At 32.9% G+C, this 17,305-nt stretch overlaps 1 protein-coding gene across 1 annotated transcript in view; it reads left to right on the forward strand.

The window, feature by feature from the left end:
- The first annotated feature begins 614 nt into the window (after positions 1–614).
- The window catches only part of LOC115886221 (calcium-binding mitochondrial carrier protein SCaMC-2), a 52,813-nt gene continuing 36,122 nt past the window's right edge, over positions 615–17,305 (forward strand). The window contains exons 1-4 of the mRNA XM_030905307.1: positions 615–965; positions 1,134–1,257; positions 4,177–4,264; positions 9,948–10,059. Of these exons, the coding sequence (XP_030761167.1) occupies positions 774–965; positions 1,134–1,257; positions 4,177–4,264; positions 9,948–10,059 (516 nt within the window). The 5' untranslated portion in view covers positions 615–773. The remainder of the gene's footprint in view (positions 966–1,133; positions 1,258–4,176; positions 4,265–9,947; positions 10,060–17,305) is intronic.

Consider the following 17,305-nt stretch of genomic DNA (forward strand, 5'->3'; position numbering starts at 1 on the left):
TAATCTCATCAAGAAGGCCGAATTCGTCAAAACATCAAGAGCTTGATCAAGAGATATCTTTTAATTGGCATTAAATTAGCCTACACAGTTTTGATATCAAAATAAATAAAGTCAGTGGCGCGCATGTTTTTTTTTTTAATATTTCAGTGATAAGTGATAACCCATATGTACGTCCCTGATAAATTTATCGACACTTTTTTAGCATTAAAATATGTATCACTGTAATTTTTACCCTCAAAATTTCATTCAAATCACTTAGAGTACTTAGAAGAAAATTATAATAAATCAAAAAATTATTAATAGAACACCCTACAGGGTGCTACAGTAGCTACAGGGTGTTTTCGTAGCTACGAAACAAAGCAGAATTGGACTTGAATTGGACCTATGTTGATTTGAAAAATAAATCTTATTTTTACGTGAGGAATATCCCCACTCGAGTTGGCACATGTTTTTTGAAACACCCTGTATATAAAATGACAGCGATCTTCATTTCATAACCATCGCTGACGCCGTTTTTTCATAAGCATCATCATATTGTATAACGTCTATATCGATATATTTTAGAATACCCATCCCTAATCTAGATTCTAGAAACCTAACCTAATGTAACATAATAACATATGACAGTTGTCAAATTTAATTTTTACAGTTTTTACTAGACCTATTTTAAAAATGAAATAATTTTCAAAGATATTATAAACCATTAATTACAAAGATGTATTATTGATGTAATCTATTCAATTATAACATAGCAGTCGGTAAAATTTCAAATCATGCCACAGAGATCTAATGAAATAAATGTATCTAGAGCGGCTCCCCATTATCTACATGAGCTACCCCAAGAGGATGAAGAGAGATTGGAAAAGTTATTTATTAAACTTGATAAAAATGGAAATGGAAAAATTGATATACACGATCTAACGGTTGCGTTACAAGAACATGGGATGCATGAACGTTATGCAGAGGTATGAAGTTTTCATATGGATATTTGTAAAATATTACTATGTTGTTTTAGTTAATTTAATTTATTTGACTATATATTTTTTCATTTACATAACATAAATTACTATCCAAAATATTGCATATTTTGTATATTTATTCCCTTTTAGTCACAATCATTAATATTTTTTTAGAAATTTATTAAAAACAGTCGAACATCAAGTGAATTTCTATCCTTGGCTGATTTTATATATTACGTGAGAGAACATGAGAAGAATTTACGGTTACATTTTTCCAGTATGGATAAGAATAGAGATGGTAAGTAAATCTTTTAGATTATGGATTAGAATGGAATTGCTTTTTTGGAACACTGGTTTACCCAGGGTTCTAAAATATCTTCATGTCTGTTATATTTAAGATTCTTTACTCTAATCTTTGTTACAAAATATGGTGGCATTGGTAGGTAATATTTTGATAAATATACAGGGTCTGGCAATAGTGTGTCGGACATCTGTAGCTGCTAGATTAAAAAAGTTGGGAATTTTTGTGCTGTATCCGCCTCTGCCTGGTTAATAATTTCGTGCAGAAGATCTTCCTGAATCATTTTTCTTTAAAATCTGACTTGCTGGTTGCTAATTCACTATTTTATCATTAAAAAATCGCGATTTATCAAAATGACGTCTTAATGTCAGTGCTATTTATTATTTACAAAAAAAAACGCACATCTATATTGCATAGTAACATAACCGCACCCTGATAATTTATTAATTCGTAATAATGAAAGTAGAACTGGTAGACACTTTTAAATCAATTATTCCTTAGAGATTGGACATGAAACAGTTCTGCTGTTGGATAAAATTTTGTATGGCACTCGCGTGTTATAACATATAAGTCACTTGAGAAAATTAGAAGCTAAACATTTCCCAGAGTGACTTGTAAGATAATACACTAGTACCATAAATAACTATTTTTTTTTTTGAAAAAGTTACAAACTCAATAGAATCAACCATACAAATGAGGCAAAAACAAATAATAAATGCAACATGTACACGTGCACAAATGTGAAAGACCGCTGATTAAAAAGTAACGGCGCACACATTATCGGTTTTTACGAACATGGACGAACCGACGATTAAGATTTCAATCAAAGGTAGAAATTTTTACCGACGGTGATGATATCTGTGTTGTGGCACAGACTAATCAGTTTTAATCTTCGTTGTTAATCGTGGCGATTAAAAATGACAAAAATGAACAAAGTCTGTGGGACCCTTAATATATGAGTATATGTATATATTTCGATAGTTTCAGAGATATTAATAAATAAATAAAAAATACATATTTTTTAGTCTTTCTTAAAAAAATTATTAACAATAAACGAACTGTCCTAAATCGAAACTATATTAGGTATTTTCTTTAGATAGTCTGTACTTACTTCGATATAAATATGGTAATCGTAAATTTAACAGGATGTTAAAAATTCGACGCCAAACTTTCTAAAATATAAAATAATTATTCTTCGTTTTTCTTTAAATGAGACACCTTGTATATCATTTTTTCAATAGATTGAGAATTAAAAAATGAACAATTTTTGTATTTAAAGTATTTCAAATTTTTTAAAGGTTTCGCAGATATTCGCGGTTTTATATTTCATATGGCATTTTCCACAGTAAATTTTTATCAAAGCCGCTGATTTTTCGCTCGTATTTTACCGTTGTAGCTGTGAGTGTATCTTCGAAACCATTAAAAATTTTAAAATACTTTAAATACAAAAAATGTTCATTTAAAATTTAAAGAAATATCCATCTAATAAAAAAATAATCTATAATACATGTTTTTTACTGAAAAAATTATTTACATTTTAATTGTAATGTGTAATGCATTATCAACGCTACCTAAAAAAATGTTAAATATAAAGTGCAATGGACTGCCGCCATCGAGGGTGACTTCAAGGTAGCTTTTCATATGTGGCTGAATCGCCGTAGAACCTCCACCAAAAGAAAAAAAACTTATTACTGGAAAAAGTCGTTATTATAAGCAACATAGACAACAAATAAATTTATTAAAACAGTATAGTAGTTATTTTTTCAGTAGGAAAAAAATATCCAAGTTATAATGATTCATAGTTAAATGCATAAAACTTGTTAGTGCATAGACTTGTTAAATGAGACAATTAGAATATTGGGGAAGGCAAAATGCTAAGATATTAGAATGCTTAATATGATACCATTACCTTTTTAAATAATCTAACGTCACTATAGACAATATTTATTTCTCATTTTTTGCATTCATTTGCTGTCCTCCATTGTCCTCCATACGCCGTTGTGCAGCTCTGAACTGTTCAAGAACGCGATACTCTCCCTCCATTCAATTGAGTCATAAAGTTCAGAACTGTTCCGCGTCAGGCTATCGCGTACAGCTCCTTTCAGAACCGTTCTGAGTAGCCCAGGGCTCTGGAACTTGAAATTCGCGAATGGAGGGCAGCAATTATTGGAGTCCACTAAACACTGTACTATACAGGGTGTCCCAGAAATAAGTGCAAATATTTTAAAGGTAGATCTCGATAAGAAACATATTATCTCTTTATCGTTTTTCAAATAAGTCCAAAGTAACGGAGTTATTTTACTTTGAAAATTTCCAAAAAAATTATTTTTTGCTAACATTTTGAGAACCACTGGATCTTTTCTGGATTTACTTTCTTGTTAATTTAATCTACTACCTATGTTGCCATATTATCCAGAAATTATGTTTTTTAACTAAAAACTAAAAAATTTCCAAAAAAATTTTCAAAAAATTCCGAATTTTCAACAATTTTTTTTCGCGAAAAAAAATCTCATAGGCGTGTTTCTGGGGTTGAACTATACTACCAGTTAAAATAATAGCACTTATTTATGGGACACCCTGTATTAATAATTCTTCTTAAATTCAAATTACACTTACTGTAATCGGCAAAAGCCGTCAAAACCGTTGTGTCGAACGCGGTCGCCGGGGCTCTGTAGTGGCGTGACGTAACGTTTGGCCACGCCCCGTTCTCGCGCAATAAATGTGTGTGTTTGTAGGTGTTTTTGAGATACCAAACGTGCAAATACAATTCTAATTTTTTGTAGATCTATTATTTTTTAGTTGTAGTTTGGATTGGTTAAATAAAAAAAATATGAAACAAGCCCATTATAGTCCAAAAGCAAGAAAAAACAGCAGTTAAATAGTCTCTCTGATTTAGGTTTTTATTTATTTTTTCAGGGAAAATTGATCTGGAGGAGCTTATTAGGGCATTCTGTGATTTAGGAATACCATTGGATCGAAGTGAGGCAACAAATTTACTCCAAAGGTAAGAAAGAAGTTTATCTACATAGATAAGATTTAGATAAAACTATTTCATGTTAGTTTTTGCATGTAACGGAACGTTTAAGATTCATGTAATTCGTGAGCGGTTTCTGTATTAACAAACAGAATTGTAGGCGGCTAAGCAATACATTTGATTATTTAGGGTGGATGCAACGACGTCCCGTAATCCTGCTGTTAAAACATAACAGCTGGTTTTTATATATAAAAACAAATTGTTATGTTTTAACTGCAGGATTACTGGACGTCGTTGCAGTCACCCTTAGTAGGCAGTTGGCCTTATTAGATTTTGTTCAAAAGTTTTTCTTGTATTATCTAGTTTAAACCTTCGTTTCTTGTCAGCTCATCTTTTGAATTGTTTCTTGTATTACCACAGTGAATTTTTTTTTATATGTTTATATTATACCGGGTGCGTTAAAAGTGGCTCACCCCTATAACTTTTTTATTTTGTGAGATAAAAAAATGAAATTAGGTATGTTAGTATATGACATAAATTAGGATTGATTGACGTATTCAATTGTTTTTGGTTACTTCCTGTTTCACCGGAAATGACTACAAGTTTTGATTTCTAAATGGCACCCTCGGTATTTTGTTACTTTATTCAATAGAAAATGACACTCTGAATATAATGACATATTATATGTCAACTTTTAACATTTTCGAATATGGTTTATTTGAAATTGAAACATGCGATTCACAACGAGAATTTGACTCGAAATACCAGTGTGTGGTACCAAATTATTCGTAAAAAATGCTTTTTCCAAATACGCTAATGAGCTACCCTCCTTCCATTTGAAAAAATTGAGATATAATTAAAAATACGATTTAGTCATCTTTTAACTGGACGACTAAACTCTTTTTAACTAAGACACTAAAAACATTAGAAGATCAAATTTATTTTTCCAAGGCTCCTTGATTAAAAATGGGTGTTTTTTAACACAGCCATGACACTCTAGATTGAAATTTAAAATGCAATTTTGTTTTAAGCGAAAATGTCAGAAGTTGACATATGATATCTCATTATATTCAGAGTGTCATTTTCTATGGAATAAAGTAAAATATAATACCGAGGGTGCCATTTAAAAATCAAAAGTTGTAGTCATTTCCAGTGAAACAGGAAGTGATTTGAAAACAATTGAATATGCCAATCAATCCTAATTTATGTCATGTACTAACATACCAAAACCAAATCTCGTTTTTTTCCTGAAAAACTAAAGAAGTTATAGGGGTGAGCCACTTTTGAGACGCACCCGGTATAACGAATTCGTTGCACAGGCTGATTTTCATCGAATAAATTTGGTTTAAACTGGTTGAAAATATACTTTATCAGAACTCGCATTTAGTAATAACAACTAAAATTTCAAATAAAATTGATTAAATGGCAGCCAATATGTTTTTACAATATGCATATTTACATATAGTTCAAATTTACATAGTTTCTCTTTCAACGATATATTTATCATAAGTTGGTATTTTTTTTCAAAACTATGGCGTACGTATTAGTGATGGGTATTACGATTCTTTTTAGTGAATCGAATCACACGATTCAATTTCTTATATTGAATCGACACCTACGATTCGTTTACCTGAACGAACCACATGCACAATATACGTATTATAAATAGTATATAATACAGATGACATTCTCCATATAATTTTAAAATGTCAGCAATCTTCGTTTCATAACCATCGCTAACGCCGATTTTTTTATCATATTGAGCAGAGGCCAAGAATATTTATTGGGAGTTGCATAAAAACACGATTTCATCTTTTAGTCCGACATTTAATGGTTTATAGTCGGTAAATATTATTTTAACAAAAATATTAACGTGAAAATTAAATGCATTACAGATACTCCCGTACTAACCACAGTATAAATACGTTTTTTCTTGTAAATAACCTTCTTACCGTTTGCATTTTATGCCCATGATGTTTTGATGATGTTTATTTAGGGCTTTTGTTCAAGTCTAAATATTGGTGCCCGACCCTTCTCTATGCCTGTATCATCGCCGCGCCGCGCCTTAGAAACGAACTAGTCGCATTGTGATCCGATTCAATTCTTACGAGTCTTTTTCATGGCTCATCGTTCAAATGTTGTGGATCCGTGCTGGCCACGATTCAATTGAACGAACCGTATTGTAAGCAATGAATCAATTCTCACTCTTTGAACGAACGAGACGTTGAAACGAACGATCGCATTGTGATCCGATTTAATTCTCACGACTCCTTTTTACAACTCATTCGTTCAAATTTTATGGATCCGTTGGTATCTACCAGTCATATATACCGAATTATCTGGTTAGAGACCATTCGGTATGTATGACTGGTGGTATTATGTGTATATATCGTGACAACGATAACAATCTGTAGTTATAGTTTCTGTTTATAGTGTGCCGTTTTTCAATAAAAGTTTTCTAAGTTTTACGTTTACTCCTGGTTTATTCTCAAGCCTAGTCTTGAAACAATATTACACTGTTCTGGCCACGATTCAATTGAAGGAACCGTATTCTAAGCAGTGAATCGAATGTCACGATTTATTTTTAATACTCGTTCAAATGAACGACTCCTTCATTTTTTGCCTACCTCTAGTACGTATAGCAATTTTATTTAAAATTCGCTATTAATTGAAGTTATTTGTTATATGCAACATCAGATCAAACCGTTCACTTAAATATGTGTCAGAAGGGATTCTTTTGTTGATTGTCGATATTATGATTTTGCATTCAGTCGCTCAAATATATGATTAATTTTACCTTAAAAGAAGACTTTTATTTTTTATTTACAATGTCGAAACTAACTTTTCAATTTCTTTTCGAAATTACAATACGAATTGGTCCTCAAACATAATAGGATGACTATGTCAAATTGCCTGTTGAAAAAAGACGATAATAACAATTTTGCTGATATCCCTTTTCAAAAGACAACTTATTAGTTGTCTTTTGAGTTGATTATATTTAATCCCGTAGAAGCTGTGAAATGTTCGTAGCAGTAAACAGAACTGAAGGTCTTTGGATTAAGCCTTAAACCATTCAGTTAAACATTTTCCACAGACAATTAAATAAAATAAATAAATGTTTATTAATGGACTGGCCAATTTTTACAAAAATAAAAGATAAAAATAAATTAAACATAAAAATAATAAAAACTCAATAAACAACAAACCAAACCAATATAAAGTAAAGTAAAATTTAAGAAGGTACTAACAAGTTTCATGCAGCCTAAAAAGTTTCATATTTAAAATATTTTACGTTTCTATTAAAACAATACATGAGTCATTAAAAAAATCTATGTTAGTAATTCTGGAACATGAAGAATATCTTCCTTCATGTGTTCTCACCGAAAAGTGTGTTAAAGAGGACGATATACCAGAATTATCGGAATCCCCAGTAATTCCATATATATTGTTCATTTTTCACCCTTTTACTAGGCAGCAACTCCAAATTGTCACTATCTAAAGTGGGGGTAAAGAAATCAGTCATACCATCGTCACTTATCCTTAATTATTATCTATAGATAATTATGAAAGTGTACAATTTAAAATTTCCGAAGGATTTACTCCACACAAACTCACAAGCAAAAGTATAACGCACACGTATTCGAATTCGTAAAAAATAATCAAGACCGAAGCATCAGCCGGACGCCAGACCAGATTCAGCTGTTAAAAATCGATAATCCCTGCCAAAATGCTTTAATGCGCAAGTCAACCCAAACAGTTCTCAATTTGGACCATGTACCGAAATTACCGTTCTGAAATCGTAACTAAATGATCCCAAGGTAGGCTGGTACGCAAATAGGATCGTCTGATAACCGTCAAATTTCGGTTGGAACACATTTGAATTACTGCGCACATGCGTAATGGTTTGTTGACGGTTTTGCGGCGCGGCAGGTTGGAACAAACCTCTAAACTAGTTGAAGCCTGGCGCATCCGCCATGACATCAGGAAAAAAATACTTTTTATTTTTTGTTTAATTAAATGAAAAACAAAAAACCCGGCGACGACAATTTTTAGAAGAGCCAATTAGCTATCTTTTAGTAAAAAAGCAACTTTCTAGAGCAAGTCGTTACTTCAGTAGAGACGACACAGATAAACATTAGCATTTTATATATATGTAGATTGTGAATGTTATCAATCGTAATTTTCAAGCCAATTTGACGCTGTTTTTTATCAAACAGTATATTTTGGTCAACTTAATGAAAAATTAACAAAATAATTAAACAGCACACGAGAAAAACGATGAGTGTCCAAAAACGGGGATAAATGTTCAGGAAAACGGTTTTTAATTCAAATTACGGATGGACATTTATTGTTTTCCCCATTTTTAAATGCTTGTTTCTATGTGACCGTTATCGATATTCCCGTTTTTTTTTATATATTCCCATTTATTTCATTATTTTTCCCTGTGCTCTTCAATTCCTTTTGGCACATTTTCAAGAGATGAGTTCACTTCATCGTTATTATTAGTTTCAAAATTGAGCCATATTAAATTTAAAGTAAAACTGGTCTTCGCTGCTGTTTTGCAAATTATTATTAACTTAGATTCAACTTTATATATCGTTGATAAGAAAATTTTAAGTTCTACGGAAATATGTAGAAATATATAGGGTATTCCTTAATGACATGCTAACATTTAAGGAGGCGATTCTAGAACCTGTTCTAAGAGAAAAACTTCATGAATGTATGTGCTAAACATTTTAATTTCTGAGATACAGGGTGGTAAATTTTTCTAAAAAAAACTTTTTTTCATAATATCTTTGATTTTATTATAGATATATTTATGAAACTTTATACATGTCTTCTATGCATCAAAATAACTTTTTTGGTGTACAAAATATTTTATTTATTTTAACCAGTGCTGTCCATACGGGTTTTACATTGAATATTTTTGGAGAAAAAAGTAGTACACCGCTGACTTCTCTTAAAATAAAAATTATTTTCAAAATCTCCATTCATTTCTAATCATTTTTTATTTCTTGATTTTTTTCGTCCGATGCATAGTTTTTGCTTAAAAAAATAAAGTCAGTTTACTTCAAATGCTCTCCTAATCTTTAAAACTTTTTTTTGTTAGCATTTAATAATATTTTTGTGCTAAATTCGACAAATTTGTAAAAATCTATTTTCGTGAAAGTGCAAATTACATGTGTGCTATCTAGGGAATGCAATCCCGCACCAAAATCTCAATACCGCAAACCCGCGGGATTAAAGCAACCAATCCCGCGGATCCGCAAAATTGCGGGATTGTAAACAATAAATGCTCTTCTTTTCTCTCTCCGATTTTGGGATGCGGTTTGGACCAGGTTTTAGACGCATCTATTGTGATTAAGATGCTATGTGGTTTTTGAAAATATATTTAGCGGGATCCAGCATGTGCGGGATTGCATTCCCTAGTGCTATCTCTTAGCAACGTGCTAGCAAATCACAAAGTACACTATTGTCAATAACATATTTATGGATAATAGAGTAATTTTATTATATCTCTAGAGATACTTGGCTTGCGTAAAAAAAAATTCTACCGTCCAATTTTTTTCTCAAAATAGTAGAGTCATTAGATTTAGTATATCTTAGCCGTAATAACAATAAATACATTTCAATAGTCGCAGTCGTGGCAAATAAGTCACTGTTTACATCATCTTATTAAATCATACTGTCATTTATACACATTTTCTTTCAGAATGGATCAAGATGGCAGTCTGAATATTAGTTATGATGAATGGCGGGATTTTCTACTCCTTGCCCCAAGTAATAATATTCAAGATCTTATTACTTACTGGAGACACTCAACTGTAAGTTTTATTTTTGTAATATTTTTTCTAATATATCTGTTTATTTCTGAAACCTTTTGGAAATATAGACCACTGAAATATAAAATTAAAAACTCAAAATATTGTTACGGATTCCTTGGGTCCTTTAATTCAAACTCACGATGAAACACTTGACAAAATTATTTTCTAACTAGAAATACAATCACTACAATACAACAGACTATGAATTCTAAGTAACGATTTTCTAGGCACCTTCGCCAATTAGTCCACAACTCAGTATTACAGAGCACTATTCAAAAATTGACTAACTGTCGAGCGCGGGCAGTGCTCTATATACCGTAACGAATGGTCCCGAAAGTTCCATTCTAGATCTCCATCGAATTCCTTTTGTTTCTCGAAATTTCCGCTGTCTGGATGTCCAACCAATATCTAAGAGATAGCGCCCTACTCGATCCCCGCCAAGGTCGCCACACACAATGTAAACATGCTTAGTTATGGTTTTACGCTCATCCGACAGATGTCCTACACCTTGACAAGATAGTAGAGTTGCGATAACATGAAGTTGTGATAATATAGGTCTCCCAGAACGCTAAATTACTTATATCTACACGAACGCTCTACCGATGAAATTTTTAATATTTTATCGGTAATAAGCTATGTAAATTTTAAGATTAAACTTCTAATTCCATCTAGCAAAATATGGTATATTAATAAGCCAATTCTTTGGTGTGAATTCACGACGAGTGGCACATCGTTCCACGTATTTGGTATATATTTATCCCCATTCGAACGGGTTAATTTCTCTAAATTCATTGGGTTATATGCTTTTGCACAACATCTATAAAATTAAAAACTAAGTTCTTATGACTGGATCATATGATTGGGACTCGACCATACGATTAAAACGGACGTGACGTCATCACTAATGAGAATTTTGATTTCTATGATTGGCCGATAATTCTTGAAGTAGTATTCCTACAAACAAAAGTCATTTCGGACAGCGGTCATCTAACAACGATGCGCTGTAAATCATATTGGTTTAAGTTTAAGGAAATGCATTGGAGGGAAGGCGTTCTGTACAGATATACAGTATAGTACATCTGTCGTCAGTTCTCTGTTAGATAATAGAGAACTGAGGTTAGATATTTTTGTATTAAAGATTTTTTTAAACGGAACAAGCCTGCTAAAGATCGTATAGCTTAAATATCAAAATTGGAGATTATTACAGATGTTACATATTAATGAGAAAACATATATATGACTTTGTTACAAAATTAAGATCTGTAAAAAGTCTTCCAGTAGTCCATTATAGTTGTTCCTTAATTTAACTTTTAAAAAGTTTCCAAAAAATATTTAAAATTTTTGAAATGTATGAATGAATATATACATTACCCATAAACTTTTAATAAAGCTCTAAGGACAAAAAGTTTATTGTTAATTGATGCGTCATTTTATCAATTTAATACTGTATCTTGAGCTCTAGTTTAAACTAGTTTTGTTTAGATATTTTACTTGACATTATTAAACATTTATTTAAATATGTAGCCAACTTTAAGTGGGTGAACTTGTGAATACATACATCCTTTTTCTTTGAATGAAGATTAAGGTAGATTTTTAAGTAATACGTTAAACGATAATTTAAAGGTCTCAAAAATCTATTGTTTTTCTATTTTGAAAACTAATATTTTAGATTATATCAAAAACTAGATTTCTTTGTTTATTCTACTAACTTTAATTTACTTATCAATCCAGCTGTTACAGCCTGTCCAACGAATCAATTATTTTCAACAAGTTCAAGTAATTTTAGTATTTGTTCATGAGTCCAATTCAATTTGGAAGCCATCGTCTAACGTAACTAGTGAATATTTAAAATAAGTTAAAACCACATCTACATCACTGATCATTGGTTATATTATGACGTGGTATTAACTAGTGCTTTATTAGGATTGAAAATTCCACATAAAAAATATATTTTCAAACTTAAACTCACTTTGAGATTTAAATATTATCTACCCAAGTTATTAACCAAATTAAGTAACATTAAAAACTGATACTAATAGTAAATAATGTATAATGTAGAATGTTTAGGAGGGGAGTTAATCACCGCGACCTTACAGATCTATTGTGTGTTCCCCTTTCTTGAGTTATAACGAGTTATAACTCATCATACAGTCTCAAGGCTTTAACAAAAGCCAGTATCTGAGACGGCTCCACAGAGGCCAGTTCTCCATCCTCGACATCAGCCGTACCAAAGTTCATGGCACGAATGGTCGTCCTCTCGGTACACTCAGTGATAAGGTGTTCTGGTGTTTCCCCATCTTCCGCACAGAATCTGCATTCGCCGTCATTTCTCAGCTTCAGCCAACTGAGGTGTTCGTTGAGGAGACAGTGTCCTGTTAGAAAGCCCGTGACAATCCGAAGATTGTTTTTACTTAAATCAAGGAAAACCTTTGATTGTTCTCGGTCGTAAGTTCTGAGGAACTTTTTCGAGTGTCTTAGACCGTTGGAGGATACCCATTCCAAGTTACGGATGGAGTCTTCCAGATTCTTCAGTTCCGCTTTCAGTTGGTACCCGTTTGGAAAACAGAACGGTTCTGGTCCAGTTAGTGGAGTGTTCGCTCCTTTCCTAGCTAGATCATTTGCTTTTTCATTGCCTTTTATCCCTTGGTGAGCAGGCACCCAGAGTAGGAGGACTTTATTTTCTTTGCCTAATTTGTTGAGCTTCTCTAGGTATCTTTGACCAACTTCGAATTGATGGTTACTGAGTTGATCGCGTTTAGTGCTGCTTGACTATTGGATAGGATGGCAATTTCCTGTTTTCGATAGTTCCTATCTAAGATAAATTGTACGCATCTTTCGATAGCGTAAATTTCTGCCTGAAGGATACTGGGGTAGGTGCCCATTGGTTCGGAGTATTTGGTTTTCGGCCCAAATGCCCCTATTCCTGTCCCTGCTTTGGTTTTGGAAGCATTAGTATACCACGTTATGGTATGGTTTTTTATATGCTGAGTAAGCGTTTCTTCCTTCCACTCCTTTTTATTACTCAATACTACAGTGAGGTGTTTCTCAAAGTTGTAAATTCTTGGTATGTCATCCACTGGGAGTTGGAGAAGTGGAATTTTCTTTTTGAGGGTGTTCCAAGCCCCTGACCTGAAAATTCTCTCAGTACTGTTACCGTCAATGACCATTCTAATCATTGTCGCATTGGCATAACTACAGACGACAATGTGCAGTGATGTTAGGTCTAAAATGACCTCCATTGCTGCTGTTGGACCATCTGTTCTCATGGCACCTGTGATGCGGATACATGCCAGTCTCTGTACTTTGCACAGGTTTTGCCTTGCTGTACGTTGCTCTAGTTTTGTTTACCAAGCAACTGCTCCATAGGTAATCATGGGTCTTACTATCATGGTATACATTCAGCGTAGAATGTTAGGGGCGCAGTTATTTCCCGCCAGTTTTCTGCATATCATGAGAGCCTTTATGGCTTTGCTGGTAATGTTCTTAATATGCCTGTTCCAGAGAAGTTTACTATCCAGTGTTATTCTCAGATATTTCACTTCCTGTGATGGCAGTATTTCCTTTTCATCTAGATGGATTCTTTTCGAGTTTTTCAAACTTCGCTTTCTGGTGAATGGCACTACCGCGGTTTTAATAGTAAATAATAGTATTTAATAAAGTAATAAGTACCTAACCATTATACTTACGTACTTCATACGTACCTCAGTAATAATAATTATTGTAATATGATGGTTTTTATTTGTCTTTTGTCAAATGCAACCAGGCTGCCACGTCAAAATTCTCAATCAAACAAATAGTTTTTGCAGCGTCCGCAATTCCTAAAAATTCTATTCACACGTCGCTACTTTTGATGTTGCAGGCGGCAAAGAAATACCGCACATTGATGACCTGCGCTTCATGCTTTTGAGGGTAGCAGGCGTGTTCATATCAGGATTCACTAAAGTTGCGCAGTTTTTCATACACCAGTGCAGTAAAAGCTGCTAAATGCAGCATTGTCGAGAAGGGCAAAAGGATCCTCTGTTTAATGGAATTTTATAAAACTTTTAATTACTATAACTAAAAACTGAGTTAAATTAATAACTAAATCCAGTAAAATCCAATAATGAAACAAAATATAGGTAATAAGGATCTATCATACATCTGTATAATCTTATAATCTGCAATTTATTGAGAATATATTTTTATAATACTGTTATAGTACAGTTTGTTTTATGTTGTTTTACTATTATCAGTTTCTATAATGAACAATAGTATTTGCAAAAATTTTAATAACTCTCTTTTAATAGGAACTTTATCGGGTGAAATAATATTTTTGCTACCGCATTTGACTATATTTCTAATGAGGGCTCTCACTACCAGTTTATACATGTAAGTAATTTATCCATCTTTTTGTGGTGTGTTTAACGTTATTGTGGATTTATGTTCAATTTCTAACGTGGTTAAATTTGTAGTTGTTCTTTTTAGTAACATTAGGTATTTGGTTAAGATTTTAATTTTAACTACCACTTTATTATGTGTTTAATGCCATTTCGGATTTACATCACACACATTTTTCTGAAAACGCTATTAATAATAGAAAAATAATTAAATCTGGTAAATTTGTTATTTTTGAGATTTTCATATTATTTAGAAGTAATTTATTTGAGTTATAAAATAGTTTTCGAGCAATTTTTCTATTTATTTAAAAAGATCAACTGTTTTCCTCTATTTAGTTGTTTTTGAAATATACGAAAAATACACAAATCAAAAATCTAATTGCTATGCATTTGATTGACTATTGGAAGCAGTCATTTCAGTATACACTCAATGAATATTATTGATCGACTTTTTAATATTTTTTTGTTGCGAAAATGTCCGTTTTTATCAGTAGTATCCGCGTTGTATATACAGTTAGAAAATATTATGTTTTTTTTTAATTAAATCTACATGAAAACAGCTATAATTTAACTTTTAATTACTAATGCTTTGCTGGTTTTAAAATATATAAATATAATAACGGTAATTACCTCTGTGCATATTATATTTTTTAATATAAAAAGAATATTCGTTAATGTAGGAAAGTATGTTTTATCTATGTCAGATGCCGCTAAATGGCCCAGCAGCTGATGCGGCTTATGTAAAATCCTTCTTCTTCTTCTTTATCTATGTCGATAAGTTTTAAAATGTCCCAAAAAGACCCGACTTTTAAGATCCGAACCAAATAACCAAGTGAAAAAAAATCCATATTGCATACATTTAAGAGCCAATTAGCCATAATTTACAAAACATTTAACGACGTTTTTCTTCATAATAGACAGTTAAAGCATGGCCAAAGACGGTAAACGTATCGTTTGACCTGTATTTACTTGCTTTTACGGATACGTGATACGTATCCTTGCTTTACGCAAAAAAAAAATATTACTTATTTTTTCAAAAGTTCAAAACGCAAACTAACAAGCCGAAGGATTCTCGACATTGCTTGATTTATTCCGATTATACAAATTCAAAACAGCTTAGCTACTCTGGAGATTTATTTAACTTATTTGAAAAATTGGAAATTGTGTAATTAAAAATATACCTTTTTAAATATTATAAATTAATCATTTGGCCCGGCCAGATTGGGCCGGCTAGCAAAGGGAGACATTAGCTTAAAGTACTATTACGGATTTCGTGGGTTCTTTTCAAATCAAACACACGATAAAACATTCAACGAGTTTATTTTCCAACTATACACACAATTATTATACTAATATTATAATAATTAAATATAACCACAAATAACTATTTAAAAAAAACCATTGCCAATTTGTCACAATTTGCTTGTTACAGAACTCATTCCTATCACTATTCACAATTGACTGACTGGGCGCACTTCGAACTTTATATATCCGAGCTGATCTTATCGCAATTTCTATTCTAGAACTCTGTTGAATTATTTTTTGTGTCCTTCTCTGTGAAAGTTCTTCACAACATCCGGGATTTTCCACCAATGTTTAAGAGATGGCGCTCGAAAAAGTGTGCTATATTACCGATGGAATATCCATCGGCAGTACAGAGAACACGCTCAGCGGTTGTTTGCTCCTCCGATTGCCCTCTTCGTAATTTTATCATATCTTTTGAACAAAAGTAAATATAAAAAGTAGAATGGTAGAATGAGTAAGGGGATGGGTTAAGGTTGATTCTAACTATACCTTCCGTATCAGCTCCCTTTCATTTCCCTTCCGTTTACATAAAATATATCATGTAAATGAATAGTACAATGCACACTATCCGTTCCGTTTAGGTTAGGTAGGTTACATTTGTACCAGCTCTGTTAACATTTTGCTGATATTTATTTATCCTTCCACCTCTTAATTAAAACTATTACTTTTTCAAAAGATACAAATTTTTAAAATAAAACTTTCGTAATGATATAAATTGTACAATAAAAAGTATGGAACTGATACGGAACGGACGCTTACGTATAGCGTCAATACAATAAAAAATACGGAACGGATATGGAAGGGGTATGGAATGGAAATGGAAGGTATAGTGAGAATCAGCCTTTAACCAGCGCGACCTTAAAGATCTAGTGTGTCCCCCTTTCTTGAGTTATAGCTCATCATACAGTCTATAACAACTCATCATACATGGGGATCTTTCTGTTGTAGGGGGACAGGGTATTTTCCATCCTCTTCTGATAACAGATGTTCATCCTCCGAGGGCACCCTTCCACGATTGGGGTTTAGCCCTCCGTGTCCTTCACAATCGAGTAGCTTGTCTCCGGCTGAGGTGGAGGCTGGAACATCTGTATCTATTTTCTCCACCTCTTTAACACAGAAGAAGCTTTAACTTGGTCTCTCCTTAGACCTGATACCGGTGTTGTACCAAATCTACAATAGAGGACATATCGCTCTTTCTCTATTGCCTCCTTGGATTTGAGGCCAATTACACCGCAAGAGTAAATCAGTCCACTTCTACAAAGCCCCGCACGTAGAAGTAAGGAGACGAGAATACAATGGGTTGCCCCCTGATGCTCCAAGGTTGAGACCTAGAGGCTAGTCTTCTATCTAACCAGGCATCTTTTTAACCTGGTCCCGCTAACATAGAATTTAGGTTTTTGGTGAGATTGTCTCCCCTTGGTTCGGGCGGTTAAGTCCGAACCCTCTGCCCGTAATTGATGACCACAGACAGTAGAGGGTTCCTGGTATGACGGACAGGGTAGTCCTATCCGGCATCGTTATACGTCTTGGTGCAATTCCCTGGGCACGACACTACAGCCAGGAAC

The sequence above is a fragment of the Sitophilus oryzae genome, unplaced genomic scaffold, assembly GCF_002938485.1.
Source record: "Sitophilus oryzae breed Bouriz unplaced genomic scaffold, Soryzae_2.0 scaffold_476_pilon_pilon, whole genome shotgun sequence".
Taxonomy (NCBI): Eukaryota; Metazoa; Arthropoda; class Insecta; order Coleoptera; family Curculionidae; genus Sitophilus; species Sitophilus oryzae.